Genomic DNA, 18,973 nt, shown 5'->3' with positions numbered 1-18,973 from the left:
TTTTGGCTTTCTGTTTCTCAACTAATTTATTTAAGGTATACTGGCAATAGGTAATTTTATAATTTAGTTGAAAAGTTAACAAATATGGGCTGAGAATGAACTAGAGGGGGAGTAGACATCGTTCAGAAACCCCGGACGTGGCACTGGGACTTGAGACCGTCGTCATCTCTGTTGGAGGATACGGTGAGTACACTTCCTCTGTTGTGGGGAAAGTTATGTTGTTAGGCAATACCTTGTTGTTATGGCTTGGAAGTTCATGGAAGAAGGATGCCAAGAGAAAAATTTTAGTGAATATTTGACACTTGGGTTCACCCACCCAAAATTTTTGACCATCTTTTTTTTTTTAACTTTCCACATTTTATAAATCTCACCTTCCTAAGGTAAAAGGCCAATATTCTGCATCCCAAAACTCACTTGCAACTGGGAGACAGCAAGAAGATCTAGTTTTGCCTTGGGGTGGACTCAGGAGGAGTAGCCCAGAGCTGTGGCGACATGCCAGGCAGTCAGACTCTGCAGGATGGGGCAGAGGCTGGGGCTCAACAAGGCTTCTGATACCTGGTCTTGAGCTTTGCAGATGGCACGTACCGAAGCAGTCCCCACCTCGTGGCTGAGGTTGTCCTGTCTGTGTACCTTCGGAGCAGGGCTCTTTGGTACTCTCAGAGAGCCTGTGAGCTATCTAGTATCTTTAATTTACATTGTTCTCTGCTGAAGAACCAGACCCATTCTGGCCAGTATCAAGCAGAGAACAGACTGAATACAGGACATTAGGCATCTAAGGTTCCAGACCACAAAGAGTTTCAAAGCTGGGGGCAATCACCTTTTTGTTTTCAAAAGGCCACTTTGGCAGCACAGGTGTGGATGAACTTAAACAAGAGTTTGCTAGACAAAGGACAAACTTGTAAACATAAAGGTACAGGGGTACAGAGAATACATGTTTGGGGGAAATAGGAGGACACAGGGCAGGACAGGTAAATTATGACAATCTTCCACCTTACTAGGAAAAGGAAAGATATAATCATTTATGGAATTTAGAATTTATCACCTATACTGATACATATTAAGTACCTACTGAAAGCTAGGAGCTGTGTTCCATGCTAGAGCCACAACAGAGAACAAAAGGAGTAGAACCTGTCCTTTTGGTGGCTTACACATCTGTAGAGAGGCAGATGTTAATCAAATGCTGGGAAGGAAAGTTCAGGGTGCTTGTGGGCCAGTGACAAGGGGATCTATTGACAAGATAAGCTTCCCTGACAAGTGAACTCTGATGAGTGAGCTGAAGATGGCAGACTCCAACATGGACAAAGGCCCCAAGATGAACAGAAGAATGAAGCTTTGAAAGAAATAAATTAAGTCTGCTTAAGTGAGATGAGCCAAGCCAGGCCGCTGGGGTGTAAAAGATATAAGTTCCTATAGTTATTCTCAAGATGTATAATGGTACTGAGCAACAAATCAGAAAGCATCATCCAATATAATACTGTTTAAAATGAAAATTATATTTGTTCAAGGCTTTCGGTAATATTAATCTATCTGCCTACTCATCTATGCCAGGGTGAACACTTCAGATCAAGGATGCCTTCAAGGTGGGGTCCTCAACTACAGTGTTTTCCCTACAGTGGTACTGCATCAGCATAATCTGGTCCACAGCAGTCCAGCCACTGTCCTCTGTATTTCTACCACAAAGAATACTATGAAATGCAGACTTAAAGTAAAAAAATTAAAAACACAACACTGGCTGGGAGCTGTGGCTCACACCTGTAATCCCAGCACTTTGGGAGGCCAAGGCGGAGAATCACTTGAGCCCAGGAGTTCAAGGTTACAGTGAGCTATGATTGCACCACTATACTCTAGCCTGGGCAGCAGAGTGAGACCCCGTCACTAAACAAATAACCTGATAGAGTAGAAAGAACACAGGGTTAGAAGTCAGAAGCTTGGCCTGGGTTCAGGTCTGCCACTTATCACCCAAATACTCCTTCATTCAACAAGTCACTGACAGAGTTAGGAAACCTTCAGCCTTAAGAAAACATGTGGCCTTCCTGGTCCTTAAGCACGGCAATTTGACTGAATCCAAATTTTACATAACAAATCCTTTTATTAAAAGGGGTGCAGCAGAGAAAGATGAAACTTTTCTTGCTTCCTTTGGTGCTTAAAAAAGAATCATCTTGAAATCAGAATGGCACAGCCTCCCCATCCCTGCAAGTACTTGGGAAGTGGTGAGAGGGGAGGATACTAAATAAACAAGACAGTCTCTGTCCTCAAGAAGATGACCTTTTATTTAGGCAAGCCACTTAATCTTCCAAACTCTCAGCTTCTTCACCTATAAATCAAAGATATTGCCATGCCACTGTGCTACTGGGAAATAGGACAGCTATCTCAACCCTGGTGGCCTTCACATTTTGTGTCTGATAATTCCTCGGGGGAGGGGGGATGATGTCTTGTGCATTGTAGGGTGTGCAGTGGCACTGCTGGCCTCTACTGCTAGATGCCAGTAGCACCCCACCCGCTACCAGTTACAGCAACCAAAACTCTCTGCATAAATTACCAAATGTCCCCTGGGATAAACTACTCCCATTTGAGAACCTCTGACATAGGGTGACATATATGAAAACATTTTGAAAAGCATAAAGCCCCAAATCAATTTAAGTCAGTGTTAATATAAATCCATTTGTAAGACTACTTGTCTATAAAAAAAGAAAAAAAAAAAATCCTTTGGCCCTCTCAGGGCTCACAGCCATCACCACTGGTACACACACACACACCCCCCACACCTAGGGTCCCAAGGGCCTGCCACTGCCACCACCAGCACCCATGTGGGCTGCCCAGGAGCCTAAGGACTGGCCTGCCTGGGGCCCACCAAACCACCACTGGTAATTTCACTCACTCCAGAAGAAGAGCTATCACATACCTGCACTCACTATCCAGAAGTCTGAGGCTAAGCCCACGCAGAGCCCATGGCCACCATCATCAGTGCCCATGCATGTCTCCTAGGGGCCTGAGGTCTGGCTCGCCTAGCATTGCCATCCCCAGAAAAGCTTTGCCACAGTTTCCATAAAACAACTGCAGCCTAAGCCACTGAGGAAACTCACAGACATCACTGATGTTGATTACAGTTGAAGAAATCAGACAAAGACTACACTACACTACCCACCCAGAACCACAGCCAAAACACCCTAACCAATTGACACTACAGATACATCTACAAAAAAATGTAAGCTACTTCATACAATAGGAAAAAAAATCAACCATTAACCAGGTGTGTGGATATTAATGTAGGAACACAAGAAACTTGAAAAAGCAAAGAAATGTGACACCTCCAAAGGTTAAACTAAATAATTCTCCAGCAACAGACTCCTCTCAATAGAAATATCTGAAATACATGAAAAGGAATTCAAAATAATGATCATCAAGAAACTCAGCGAGATACAAGAGAACACACATAGACAATACAAATTTAGAAAAATAATTCATGGTCAGAATGAGAAATTCAACAGAGATTATACATCATAAAAAGGGACCAAATCAAAATCCTGGAACTAAAGAATTCAATGAATAAAATAAAAAAATACAATTGAGAGCTTCAACAATAGACTAGATCATAGAGAAGAAAAAATTTCTGAACTTGAAGGCAGGCCTTTTGAAATAACCCAGTTGGGGGGTGGGGGTGCGGGGAGGGGGAAGAGAATGAAGAAAGCCTATGTGACATATAGTAGTATATCATTAAGTAAACAAATATTTGCACTGTGGAGTTCCAGAAGAAGAAATGGGGAAAAGCATAGAAACCCTATTTTAATAAAATAATAGCTGAAAACTTCCCATGTCTTAGGAGAGAAATAAACATTTAGACACAGGAAGTTTAAAGTTCCTCAAATAAAGGTCACCTCTGAGGCACATTATAGTCAAACTGTTAAAAGTTAAAGACTTTTACTAAAAACTTTTACTGAAGTAAAAGTTAAAGACAAAGAAAGAATTCTAAAAACAGCAAGAGGAAAGTGCCAAGTGCATAAAAGGACATCTGCATCAAACTAACAGATTTCTCAGCAGAAACCAGGAGCGAATGGGTTGATATATTCAAAGTGCTGAAAGAAAAACAAACAACAAAAAAATCTGTCAGACAATAATAGTATACCTAGCAGAACCATCCCTCAGAACCACAGACTAAAGTCTTTACAAAACTAGCAAAAATTGAGGGAATTCATAACCGTTAGACCAGCCCTACAAAAAATGCTTAAAGGAGTCCTACATCTGGAAGAATAAGGACAATATCTACCACACACAAAAGTATAAAACTCACTGGCAAACAGATTCGCAAATGGGAAAAAGAAGGGAATCAAATGTTATCCTGAGAGAAAACCACCAAATTCCAAAGACAAAACAAAAGAAGAAACAAAGGATATACAAAATAATCAGAAAACAATTAACAAAGTGACAGGAGTTAACTCCTCACCTATCAAAAATCTTGAATGTAAATGGTTTAAAATCCCCAATTAAATGATATAAACTGGATTAAAAAAGGACCCAACTATACGCTATCAACAAGAAACTCACTCCACCTGTAAAGACACATGTGTTGAAAGTAAAGCAAAAAAGATATCCCATGCAGGCTGGGTGTGGTGGCTCACACCTAGAATCCTAGCTCTCTGGGAGGCTGATGCAGGAGGATAGCTTGAGCTCGGGAGTTCGACACCAGCCTGAACAACAGTGAGACCCTATCTCTGCTAAAAAGAAAAAGGAAAAAAAAAAAAAAAAAAAAAGATATCCCATGCAAACGAAAACCAAGAGTATGCAGGGCTAGCCATACTTAGACAAAATAGACTTTAAGTCAAAAAACATAAAAAGGGACAAAAAGGTCATTGTCAAATGCTAACGGGATCAATTCAGCAATAGGATATAACAATTGTAAATATATATACACCCACACTGGAGCATCCAGATATATAAAGCAAAAGTTATTAGAGTTAAAGAGAGAGAGAAAGAGAGAGAGCAAGCGCGTGGACGCTTCCAATACAATAATAGTTGGGGACTTCAACACACCACTTTCAGCTTTGGACAGATCATCTAGACAGAAAATTAACAAAGAAACATTGGACTTAAACTGTACTATAGACCAAATGGATCTAACAGACATTTACAGAACATTTCATTCAACAGATGCAGAATATACATTTTCTCATCAATACATTTAACATTTTACAGGATGGACCATGTTAGGAAACAAAACAAGTTTCAACGTATTTTTAAAAATTAAATTTCTATCAGTTATCTTCTCAGACAAAAATGGAATAAAACTAGAAACCAATAATAAGAGAAACTTTGAAAACTGTACAGATATATGGAAATTAAACAACATGCTCCTAAACTATCATTGGGTCAATGAAGAAATTAAGAAAAAAAAAATTCTGGAAACAAATGAAAATGGAAGCACAACATTCCAAAACTTATGGGATACAGAAAAAAGTGGTACTAAGAGAGAAGCTTATAGGAAAAACACCTACATCAAAAAAGGAGAAAGATTTCAAATAAACAACCTAACAATGCACTTCAAGGAACTATAAAACAAATAAAACCCAAAATTAGTAGAAGGAAAGAAATAACAAAGGTCAGAGAAGAACTAAACAAAATAGAGTAAAAAAAAAAATACAAAAGATCAACAAATGAAAGGTCTTTAAAAAAAAAAAGAAAAGAAAAAAAAAAAAGAAAGTCAATAAACCATTAGGAAAACTAAGGAAAAAAGAGAGAAGACCCAAATAAATAAAACCAGAAACAAAAAAGGAGACATTACAACTGACACCACCAAAATATAAAGGATTGTTACAGGCTATTATGAACAACCAATACCAACAAATTGGAAAACCTAGAGGAAAAGGATAATTCCTAGACACATAAAAACTACATAGATTTAACCAGGAAAAAAAATGAAAAGCTGAACAAACCAATAACACATTGTGAGACTGAAATAGTAATAAAAAAATCCCCAAAGACCAGACCAGAGCTGGATGGCTTTACTGTTGAATTCTACCAAAGTTTTAAAGAAAAACTAACACTAATTCTTCTCAAACTATTCCAATAAATTGAAGAGCGCATTCTTTTTACTTCATTCTATGAGGCCTGCATTACCCTGATACTTAAGCCATCAAGTACACACACAAAAAAAGAAAGCTACAGGCAATATCCTTGATGAACATAATTGCAAAAATCCTCAACAAAATATTAGCAAACCAAATCCAACAACATATCAAAAAAAAATTATACACCATCCACTGAGTGTGTATGGAGGAAAAAGAAAATTTTGAAAAAGGAAAAAAAAAATCCACCATGATCAAGTGGGATTTATTCCAAGTATGCAAGGATGGTTCAACATATGCAAATCAATAAAAGTGACATATCACACCAACACAATAAAGACCAATAAAGGAACAAAATAAAGGCCATATATAACAAACCCATAGCTAACATCATACTGAATACAGAAAACCTGAAAAAGAACTAGAACAAGATAAGGATGCCCACTTTTACCACTCCTATTCAGCATAGTACTGGCAGTCCTATAGCCAGAGCAATTAGGCAAGAGAAAGAAACAAAAGATATCCAAATTGTAAAAGAAAGAGTAAAATAGTCCTTCTTTGCACAAGACACAATCTTATATATAGAAAAACCTAAAGACTCCACCAGAAAACTGTTAGAACTGATAAATAATTTCAGTAAAGATACTGGATATAAAAATCAACATACAAAAATCAGCAGTGTTTCTATACACCAATAACTGGCTGAAAAAGAAATCAAGAAATTAATCCCATTAACAATAGCTACAAAAAAGAAAACACCCAGGCATATATTTAACACAGAAGATGAAAGAGCTCTGCAATGAAAACTACAAAACACTCATGAAAAAAACTGAAGAGGCCATAAGAAAATTAAAAGATATCCTATACTCATGAATTGAAAGAGATTAAAAAAAATTAATATTGTTAAAATGACCACACTACCCAAAGCAATCTATACAGTCAATGCAATCCTTACTGAATATCAATGACATTATTCACAGAAATAGAAAAAATAATCCTAAAATTCATTTGGAACCACAAAAGAGCCTGAATAGCCAAAGCAACACTGAGCAAAAGAACAAAGCTGGAAGCATGACACTACCCGACTTCAAAATATACTACACCAAAGCTATAGTAACCAAAACAGCATGGTATTGTTATAAAACAGACACACAGACCAATGGAACAGAATAGAGAATCTAGAAATAAATTTACATATTTACAGCCAACCGATTTTTGGCAAAGGTGCCAAGAACACATGTTAGGGAAAAGACACCCTCTTTGATAAATCCTGCTGGAAAAACTGACTATCCATATGCAGAAGAATGAAACTAGACCCCTATCTCTCACCATATACAAAAATCAACTCAAAATGGATTGAAGACTTAAACATGAGATCTGAAACTATAAAACCAGTAGAAGAAAACATAGGAGAAATGCTTCATGACATGGGTCTGGGCAAAGATTTTATAGGTAAGACTTCAAAGGCACAGGGCAATAAAAACTAAAACAGAAAAATGGGACGGTATCAAACTAAAAAGCTTCTGTACAGCAAAGGAAACAACCAACAGAATAAAGAGACAATCTGTACAATGTCAAATATTTGCAAACTATTCATTTGACAAGGGACTAATATTCAGAATATATAAGAAACTCAAACAATTGAGCAGCCAAAAAAAATCTGATTAAAAAATAGGCAAAGGACAGGTGTGATGCTCCCTGTCTGGGGGACCGGCACACTTGTAGCTCTGACTCACACGGTACAAAGGCAATTTACGTAACCAACGTCTTTGTAGCCCTGTAATACTCTGAAATAAAAAATAATAATTAGAAAATAAAAAAACACAGGTGAGGGATCTGAATAGACACTTCTCAAAAAATGACATACATGTAGCCAACAAATGAATAAATGCTCAACATCACTGATCATTAGGAAAATGCAAATCAAAAGCCCAATGAGATATCATTTCACCCCAGTTAGAATGGCTATTGCCAAAAGGACAAAAAAATAATAAATGCTGGTGGGGATATGGAGAAAAGGGAACTCTTATACACTGATGGTGGGAATGTAAAGTAGTACAGCCATGGTGGACACAGTGTGGAGGCTTCCTAAGAAATCTGCTGGGATTACGATCCAGCATTCCCACTACTGGGTATTTAAAGAAAGGAAAAGAGGTCAGAATATTGAAAACATACCTGTACCCCAAATTTATTGCAGCGCTATTCACAAGAGCCAAGATATGGAAACAACCTAAATGTCCACCAACAGATGAATGGATAAAGAAAATGTGGTGTATATATACACAATGGAATACTATTCAGCCATTTAAAAGAATAAAATCCTGTCATTTCTGGCAACATGGATAAGCCTCAGGGACATTATATTACGTGAAATAAAGTCAGACATAGAAATATAAATATTGCATGTTGTCACTCATATGTAGGAGCTAAAAAAAATTGAGTTCGTATAAGTAGAAAGAATCGTGGGTATTAGAGGCTGGGAAGTGTAGTGGGGAGGGGAGAATAGGGAGAGGTTGGTTAAGGGATACAAAATTACAACTAGATAGAATAAATTCTAGTGTTCTATAGCACTATATTGTATATAACAATAATTTATTGCCTATTTTTAAAAAGCTAGAAGAGAGGGTTTTAAATATTGACAACACAAAGAAATGATAAATGAGGTGACAGATATACTAATTACACTGATTTGATCATTACACATTGTACACATTGAAATATCACTCTGTATCTCAAATATGTATAATTATTACATGTCAACCAAAAAGGAAGTGGAAAAAGTCTTTTTTTAAATAAATCCTTTAAAGAATTTATAATTTCCTTAAGAATGTTTTATTTGCTATTTTTATATATTTTGCCTATCATTAAAAGCCCTGAGGGCTTTTTGGTTAATTTTCTTTACCCAAAGTATCTTCATTATGACATATTTTTTAAATGTATCACTATATTAACATGACAGTCAGAGTCAAACATAATTGCCATCCCTACAAAGCAGAAATTTTATTTATTTTTTGTCCAAAAATCAAAGTGCTCTGTTCCTACCTTTTAAGGACAAGGGACTGGATCTTGTGAATTCTGTGTTTGACGGCCTGTGCTGTTTACGAACTCCCAAGTACTCCTTAACTCTTGAATCAATGGTTTCTTTTAACAGTAAACAGACTTCCTAAAATACATAAAAAAATTGGATATAACTTTCTACTTTAATGCAATGCACAAAGTTAACACAGTACATATTAAAAAGTCGACACTGAACATTTCATTTTGTTTGCTTTTTAATTTGGCTACGAATGCTGAAAGGAATGCTACGGGTGCTTGTGGATAACACTATAGATTTAAATTTGCTACTAAGGTTCGCCGGAAAACCATGATGTTGGCTCACTGTGTGATCTGGGAAATTCATGTCATTTCTCTCTGCCTCCGTTTCACATTTCTAAAAGGAAGAGAAAAACACTTCAATGTAAACATTAGGGTGACAAGGTGATAAAACCAATGAGCTAAAGAATGTTTTCATGTAAACACCAGTTGTTGCATTGTGATAAACAGTAGAGGAAAGTCAAATAGAGCCAACACTGGCTGGCAGCAAGGGCCCCAGGGAAATGCCCACCGTGGCCAGGCAGGGGGCTACGGACAGGGAAGGAGCCAGGAGTAAGGGCATGTTCGCATCCTGTTGGTGCCCAGACCACAGTCCGCTCAACAGCAGCCACCCACCTTCCCCCCATTGTTTTTGTGGACCGTTGCTACATTTATAGGCACAGTGTTGCCAGATCTTCCAATTTGTTCACCAGGAACCAGAAACAGTGATTTTATACAAAATTTCCCATGTTTCAAACTTGGTGTTTAGATTAAAAAAAAAAAAAAAAAAATTTTTTTTTGGACCATCATTCATTAGTTTCTGGCTTCAGGTTTACAAATCTACTGAAGAAGGAACAGCGCTGTGCGCAGTGGGTTAAACCGAGAAATGACAACCCATAATCTGATTTTTTTTCCATATTCTTGTTAATGATACTGTATATGCCCATTTGCTTTTGTTAAAACTGCACCATAGTCACCTATTAATGGTGAAAGTGATTTAATGTCTCTAAAGTAGATTAACATTTATTAGGCAACAGAAATGCGTGGTTTTAATTCAATTTCAACATGCCATATAACTAGCAAATTTCTAGGGATGTCAATTGTTTTATATAATATATTGGTGTTATTTATAAAGAAAAAAAAACAAAAATTTAAGCTCAACCGCGTAACGGGAAGATACTCTGCAGTGTTTCCTACACTCCCAGGAAAATGTAACCTAATGTAGGAAAAGGGAGTAAAATCGCAAGCAGAAGAACTGACGTTTAAAGACTGATAATTCTTCCCAAAGGCTCTGCAGCAGGCTCAGAGTTGCCCAGGTCACTTCAAACCTGTTTCACTGGTTTCTTGCAATGTCATCTCAGGTTGATCTCTTAGAATCTTCATAAATTAACACAAGAACAAAGTTTTTAGCTGCTCTGAAGAGCAAGGCTAGTGAAACTTTTCTCTTATTACAAATACTCAGACCCCTCAAACAGTATAGAAAAACCGTTGGTTTAACTCACAAATGTGAATTTCCTGCTTTTCATTTTACAGCCCAAAGATGCAGTGCCTTGTGGAATACAGAGATATCAGTTTACAGTTGAGTGTTTTGGCATTGTTCACACAACAGAAAGGCAGCCTTGCCTCACGCTGGGGTTTTTTTTTTTTTTTTTTTCCTCTTTAACAATTAAAGAATTCTGCTTCACATGCAGGGTTCAGCTATGACTGAGCTAGAAAATATGTGAAAGACATACATGGAAACAAGGATTGCTAAAATTTGGTCATAAATGCCCTATAAGGCTAGAACTAAAAATAGTACGACAAAAATAAAGCAAAGGCCCGCACACATAAACTTTCCCCCTCTAGTTATGGGTCTGTCCTTCCATGAGTCAGGTTTGATAAATGATAGGTAGGCCACCAGCAATGTGGTCAAGAGACCCGAGTAACCGACCACACCACACTTGGGGAAGTATTCTCTTCAGAACCAGAGCAATTCAAGAAAAGAAAAACTCCCAGCCACATGTGAGGGGCAGATGAGAAGACACGTTAAAATCAGTGGGCAAGAGAGAAATACAGAGGGCATCTCTAGGCTAACGGGGGCTTACGTTCCCTTGCTCAAGTTTACAAATGGAACAGTTTGAGTTGGACTGTTTGGGTACAGAGACTACTCGTGCTGGACTCAAAATAAACACACGTTTAATACATGTAATTAATTCCTTTTTCTAGAAAGGAACTGGATATTCTTAGGCTTTCACTATATAAAGGGACGGTTAAAATGTAATCAGACTGGTTGCTCATGAAAACCCAATCATGAGATGATCTAATGATCGAAAAGATGAAAGCTCTGGGACACTGAACACGGACTAAAGTCATATCCTTTCCTCAGCTAGCTTTTCTCCTTTCTTACACAAATTATCCCAGGGCAGTTTGAATCAGCGAACACGTATTTCAAAGGAGCAACGTGGAGTAGCAGCAGCAAACCGACTACTTCGCCTTGAGCGGAAAGCTCGGCTTGCTGGCAGACCTGCCCTCCTGCAGGTCCCATCACGCACGCACACCTTTGCTAAGTCATGCCCCAGTGCCCTCGAGTAGGGACCAGGCGGAGCAATGCAGCTGCAGGTGGCACCTTAAAAAAAAAAAACTTGGCCTCATGCTTTGGCTAAGAGTTGACTCACATAACGCATAGCTTTCTTTTAAAGTGTTCCAAATCAACTGTCTGTTTTGGGCAAAACTGATTAAATATCAACAAGAAAGGTCTAAGGCCAAGGTGGTAAATGGAGGAAGAGAATGGGCCTGGACTGGCAGATTCTAGAACACTGTTAATGTAAGTCAAGTCAGGAGATGTTGGGTGAGGTCCCCTCGGGTGAACATTAGTCACTTTGGGGAAATGAATGAACTGTTTTGAATCATGGGGATGTGTGCTAGTAAGCTAAAGCAAGGGAATTACATGAAGGTGTGTGGCGGTAGGCGATGTTGGTCTGCTAAATGTTTAAAAGTCCTGAAGAGCCAGGCGCAGTGGCTCACGCCTGTAACCCAGCTACTCAGGAGGCTGAGGCGAGAGGATCCCTTGCAGGTCAGGAGTTTGAGACCAGCTTGGGCAACAAATTGAGACTTGGGAAGGGAAGGGAAGGGAAGAGAAGGGAAGGGAAGGGAAACAAAAGGTCTAAAGAGGAAAATCCACAGTTATTTACCTGAAGGATAAATCCCATCATAATGAACCTAAGCTTTGAGTTACTAGGTATCCTTTACAAAATAATGACAGCAAAGGCCTGGTGATATTACCTTTTGACTGCAAATGTGTTATCCTACAAATTTCTGGAGAGTGTGGAGGCATTTTTTTCGTAATGATCTCCAAAAGCTGACTGAAAACAATTACCACAGGAAAGCTTTTTTATTTTATTTTTTTGCCACTATTACTAGTTTCTACTCCATATACTAACTTTTAATAAAACTTTTTATTTCTCATTCTAAAAAGCAATTGTGATAAATGAACATCATGGAGAACACAAGTGCGATGCTACCGTGAAAGTTATATGCAAGTTGCTACCTGGCCAGCCCCATTCTCTGGTGAGCAGGGACTGGAGAACTAAATGCACCCTGGAAGCCTCCACCACGATGGCATTCGGGTGGGAGCGCCGAAATTTAGAACTAGGAGTGGACTTAGCATCTAGTGGACCTTCCACCTGCAGGGGAGGAGGCTGAGGATGAGGAGGTCCACCATGCTCCTATGCGCAGGACCAGGCATTTCCTGACTGACCAGCATGAAAGGAGGAATACAGTCAAATATCTCCTCGCCTGTCAAAAGCTCATGATAATAAAAGGATGGCAGAAAAGCAGCAGCTTTAAGCCAGGTGTGAAGGATCAGCCTGTGCTAACCTCCACACCTGCTCCAGGTGTTCAGCCCATCCTTCCAAACCAGTCAGATTAAAATGCCTGCTCACCTGGAATAGTCACGTTTAACTACTTCTCCTCCTCTTTTTAAAATGGAGAAGCCCTTCTGTCTGCCCCCAAACAAAGAGGTAGGAAATTTCTGGTTTAAATAACACAGTAGCACGTGAAGTGAATGGATGTGACAGTTTCTGAATGGGAAGAAAAAAAAAATCAGTGTATGTGTGTCTGTTACTGGGAATACAGTTGTTTTTCAAGGGATAAATATCACTTAATATTTTTCCCCCACTAATAAAAATGAAAGCTGGAAAGAGCTAACATTTCTTCTAGCAGTAGCAGCTACTTGCATGTAAAGCATAAAAAGTTTCACTGTACCTCTTTCTTCTGTTCAGAAAACCAGCTGGTATCTTTGTTGGAACCTTGAGGCAATATATGAAGATCCACCAGGACAGCAAAATTCCCGCACTGCAAGACAGTGATGGCAGAGTCAGTGTCTGAGACAAAATCTCACAAATTCCTGTGTGGTTGCTCACGATGAAACGGCAACAAAGTTCACCACTGGGCAGCAATCTTAATACCCCACAGGGCGACAGGTCGTACCCTACTACTTCTAAGTTTGAAATTTATAGTGGCAATGCTAAGGAGAAATGCAGTGTTAATCAGGACAGGAAAGACAAAATATTTGTCTCTGGGCAGCACCTCAAAAGGGGATGCCCAGGTATCCCAGGGGCAATTGGAAGACTGTCAAATACTGAGAGAAGTTAAACAGGCCAGGACTAGGCAGAATCCAGAAAGAATGATTCCACGCACAGCCGGCAGAATTCTTGTTTCTAAGCAGGAAAGAGCAGATAGAAGCTACTGAATTTTCAGACAGACAGAAGGATTGGCTGGGATGTAAAAACAGAAGCACAAAAGAATGAGAAAGACCCAGAAGAGAAAGGTAGATGCTGAATGCCTGTTATCAAAAATAAAGAAACTTTCATTGAAATATGCCATAAAACTGTACACAGCCTGCCCCTTCTCTTATTCTATAGGCTAGCGCTGTCCAGCGCTTTAGAAAAAATGGAAATATTCTATATCTACGCTGTTCAATAACACAGCCCATAGCCACATGTGGCTCCCGAGTACTTGAAATGTGGCTATTGTGGCCAAGGAGCTAAATTTAAAATTTTAATTTAAATAGCCACATGTGGCTAGGGGCTCCATAATAGATAGCACAGCTACAGACCCTTGAAAAGTCACAGGCTTATAAATCCTCACACCTTATGAGTAAAGCACTTCCAGAGAATCACAATATAACTGTGAACAAACTAATCTAGAAATGAATGGGAGACCAGGACTGTAGGCTGGGGATGTTCCAACAGTCCTAGAGGTTCACTTTATGGTCCACAGGAAAAAAAAAATCAATTTCACCTTTCTGGCAGAATAGTTTTTTTTTTTTATTCTGTGCTATAAATCAATGGTGAAAGGAAAGTAGTTTCAAGAAACGATGTTAAAACATAAATACGGAAAGAAACTGAAACTTGACACCTACTTCACACAAAACTTAATTTGTGATGGATCAGAGACATAAACATGAATGTCAAAACTATTTTCCCAACCTCTGGGATAGGAAAAGATTTCCTAGACAAGATCCAGGAAGCGCCAGATATTGAGAAAAAAATTGTTAACTTGGACATTGCCAAAATAAAAACTTCTATTCATTAGAAAACACCATTAATAAAATTAATATGTATACCACAGACTTGGAAAAATGTATTCATAAATACATCTATCTGGCATAAAAGACTGGTATCCAAAACACATAAAGAGAAAAAAATTTTTTACCTTTAAAATCCAGTCATGTAACGTGAATAAATGACCCTATCTTTGCAACCACACACACAAAAAAATTTTACCTTTAAAATCCAGTAATATGTGAAAAAGCGACCCTATCTTTGTAACTACAAAAAAAAAAAAATTATCTTCAAAACACATAAAGAACTACAAATGGCTAAGAAAAAACAACCCAAACTCAGACATTTCACCAAATTAAGATAAATGAATGGCAAATAAGAACATGAAAACAGTGTTCAACATCATTAGTCATTAGGCAAATGCAAATTAAAACCACCAAGAGACATTAAATACAACTACAATACCCTCCAGAATGACTAAAATTAAACAGACTGACACCACACTAAATGTTGTTAAAGATATGGAGCCACCCAAACTCTCATACTTTCCTAGTGAAAATGTAAAATCATTTAACTACTTTGGCAAACAGTTTGCCAGTTTTCTATAGTTAAAAATTCATTTATTTACCAACTGAGCCAACAATTCCACCCAAGGTATTTACCCAAGAGAGAGAAAGCATATGTGCATGCTAAGACTTGTATGCAAATGTTCATGGAAGTTTTATCCATAATAACCCAAACTGAAAACAACCCAAAAGTCTATCAACAGGAGAACAAATTGTGGCATATTCATGCAGCAGAATGCCACTTACCACACTGCTGATATACTCAACATGGATTAATCTCAAAAACATTAGGCTAAGCAAAAGAAGTCAGAGCAAAAGAATACACACTGTATGATTCCATTTACATAAAATTCTAAAACAGCGAAACCAATGTATAGTGAAAGAAATCAGAACAATGATTGCCCAGAAAGTAACTGGGTGAGAACCAGCACAAAGAAACTTGGTGTGGTGATGAGAATATTCTGTATTTTGATGGGATATCTTAGGTGTACACCTAAGATCAGTTCCTTTCATGCTATATAAATTATATCAATAATAATTTTTGAACATTGTGTAAAAACATATTCATATTTGTTGGTAGTTATTCAAAATGTAGGCACTATGTCCCTGAAAATGTAAGGGTATTTTGAGGGAGACCAAAATGAACCATGAACCATGATGCAAGACGGTCTCCTATGATGTCAAACACTGCACTGTGACCCACTAAACTCAGTTGAGTGTGTTGCAACCAGCATTTTATTTTAATGCAAGAATATTAGAATGCAATAAAAAATACTAATGTCACATGGTAAGGCCAAGAATTGTTTTGTGAAATGTAAGTACGTGTGTACTGAGTTGCGATGGACAGTCTATTTCTTATTGCAGGGTGTGGTCAAAAATGTTTGAAAATCATATTCAAGTATACTGTTATTTTTAAAGTTTCTTCTCAACTGTTGATTATAGATTTAACCTTTAAGGAGTATGCTGCCACCAGGTGGAGGTCGAATGCCACGACTAGAAGATCTCAGCCAGGAAATATTAACCTTTTGTGTGCCATGGACCTCTTTAGCCATCTGTGAAGCTGATGAAACTTGCTCAGAATAAGTGTTCTTTTTTATTATTTTTATTTTATTTCTTAGAGACAAGGTCTCACTATGTTACCTAGGCTGGATTCAAACCCCCAGGCTCAAGCGATCTTCCTGCCTTAGCCTCCCAAACAGCTGGGACTACAAACATGCGTCATTGCACCTGGTCAGAAAAATGTTCTTAAATGCATAAAACACAACACATATGATTAAAAAGAAAACCAATTATGCCGCAGTACGGTTATCAAAACAAAAGAAAACAAATTTGTGATATAGCAATGCACGCACTTGTTTATTAAGGCATTGGATCTTGTCACATAGTGGTCGATCTAGTGAGACTATAAATCTTAAGTAGTGATGAACATAAATAATATTTTCAGATACCTGCAACAACTATTATGTAATATGAAAAGAGCTATAATTTCTAACAGTGGCAAATGTTGCTAATACTATTGTGTTTTGAATCCTACGTTCATAATGAAAGGAAAACTAAATTTATTATAACTTGGTCAAAATAAAGCCATAACTTTTTTTTTTTCCCTCATCCATATTCACTGAACCTCTGGACTCTATCACAGGCCCACTGAAATTCCAGGGATTCTGGAATAAAAGCCCTTCTAATGCTGTGGGATGTGCCTCACATACATTTTACTGAGGTTTCCTACAGGATCTCTACCCTGATTCTTCAGTCTAAACCAAGTTCTCTGCTACCTCTGTATTAGCAAAAATAATCCTTAGTTTTTAAAAATTGGGAAGCTTAAACAACTTGAACTGATACTGTCATAGCAGCTTTCTAAAGGATTAAATAGTAAGGTCCAATTTGGTATTTTGCTCAGCATTTTGTGACTTTGGTCACAGGTAACCTAGTTGATTATAAACAGACTGATTAGAATGTCTTTTGTTTTTTAATGAATCATGGAATCTTATGCTGGTGATCAAACTTTCCCAGGGTTTCCGGATGACTCCAGTCCCCTCCCCCACGGCAAGCTCTCCCTGGGCAGCCGGCAATTCCGAGTGCTGCAGCTTGAGCTCTCTCAAACTCCCACACTCCTCAGACTATTTTGCCTCTCTAAAGTTCCCTGCTCTTACAGCTTTGCTTCTTTTCTCCCATGCGTAAACAGAGGGGGGGGGAAAAAAATAAAAGAAAGCTTCTTACCACTGCCAGCAGCACAGCCTCCCTTTCTCCTCCCCCTTAATTAGGGGGAGGCTATTTCTACTCTTGGAGGGTAAACTCTCCAGCTCTCTTCTGAGAGGATAAAGACGGTAACCATCACTTTTTTCTCAGGCCAGAGCTAGTCATTTTGCAGAGGCCACGCTGCCTCTTTAACAGCCCACAAGCTGCTAGAAGCTGCTTCATAGCCTATGCACTGCGCTCTGAGTCCACAGGCCACAGGCCGGGGTCTCATCCTAGCTTCTGCCCTCTCCTCCCAGAGGTTTCAGCCAACAACCTGGGAATCACCCCTAACTCCTCCCTTTCCCTAACCCTACAGAATCAGTCAATGCATCTTGTCAATTTCATTTTTTAAAGAGCTCTCAAACATTCCTTTTCTCTTGTTCCATTGCTCGTAGCATCTCCCACTTGGGATATTAGAGCCACTTCTATTGTTGTCCCCGATGAACCCTCAATGCCTCTATGAGGGCCATCTCCGACACACAAACTGGATCAGTCTGCTCCTGCTGCAGCTCACAGCAACATGTCCCAAGCCTCTGGTGAGGCCCCACTTCTCTGTACCTCTCCCCATTGTCTCCTACATGTGCCTGCATTTTTCACCCTTGTCATAGAAGGCACCTTACAGCTCCCATGCTTGGTGAGCTCCTGTGCATCCTCGAACCCTAGCAGGAGCGTGGCCAACTCTGTGAAGCTATTTTGAATGGTTCCTCCCTCCCTCCTCTGGATCAAACACATTTCTCCTGTGCTTATTTACTTCTGCATTAAATGACTGGTCCTTACCTCTGTCAACTGCAATGATTAGCACAGTACCAGCTCACAGTAGATGCTTAATATTTAATAAGAAGAATGAACAAATGACAGAATAAATCAGTCCCGAGTTTTGGGCAAATCACAGCCTTGTCTGCAAAGTGAGGGCTTCTCAGCTCTTTCTGGGGACAAGGCCATTCCTGTTCAGTCCAAGGCACTGATCCATCGTAGAACAACTTCCTCTCTCCTCATTCTGGAGAGGTGACAACTATGTCATCACCAGTGACAACCAGTTATTTTTCATGTTTTGCAAAAAGGGAATACAAGGATCCTAGGATTACTGCACCGTGAACTCACTCTACCAAGCATGTTCATTATTTTTTTTATCTTTTTCTTAAGAATTCCAGAGCTGCAACTTGCGCCATTTCCAATCCAAGTCTTCAGAGGTGGGAGACATTGTCCTCTGATTTTACATTAAGTATAAAATAAAGGTGACAATGTTAACATTTCTCAACACAAAGGCACCTCCAGAGCAGGTTCAGAATTCTGAGACGTGGCACATTCTCTCGCTCACTCATTGATTCCTTCATTAAGCACCTGCTGAGTTTCACAGGGGCACCAGGCCAGGCCTGAGAGAGGGGGCCGGCGACAGGGCACTGTGGCATGCACGACAGGGCACATACCCAGGACCAGAGGTAGCCGAGGGACAGCTCTGCCTGAGGGAGGCCAGGGAGGGGGAGGTGACGTCTCA

The 18,973-nt window shown here is 39.0% G+C and overlaps 1 protein-coding gene across 1 annotated transcript in view; it reads right to left on the bottom strand.

The window, feature by feature from the left end:
* Positions 1-18,973, bottom strand: part of SLX4IP (SLX4 interacting protein) — a 183,677-nt gene that overhangs the window by 59,191 nt on the left and 105,513 nt on the right. The window contains 2 exon segments of the mRNA XM_069495770.1: positions 9,102-9,222; positions 13,374-13,463. Of these exon segments, the coding sequence (XP_069351871.1) occupies positions 9,102-9,222; positions 13,374-13,463 (211 nt within the window).

This window comes from Eulemur rufifrons, chromosome 20 (genome assembly GCF_041146395.1).
Source record: "Eulemur rufifrons isolate Redbay chromosome 20, OSU_ERuf_1, whole genome shotgun sequence".
Classification (NCBI taxonomy): domain Eukaryota; kingdom Metazoa; phylum Chordata; class Mammalia; order Primates; family Lemuridae; genus Eulemur; species Eulemur rufifrons.
Note: the sequence above shows the minus strand (reverse complement) of the source record. Positions and strands in the feature narration are given on the sequence as shown.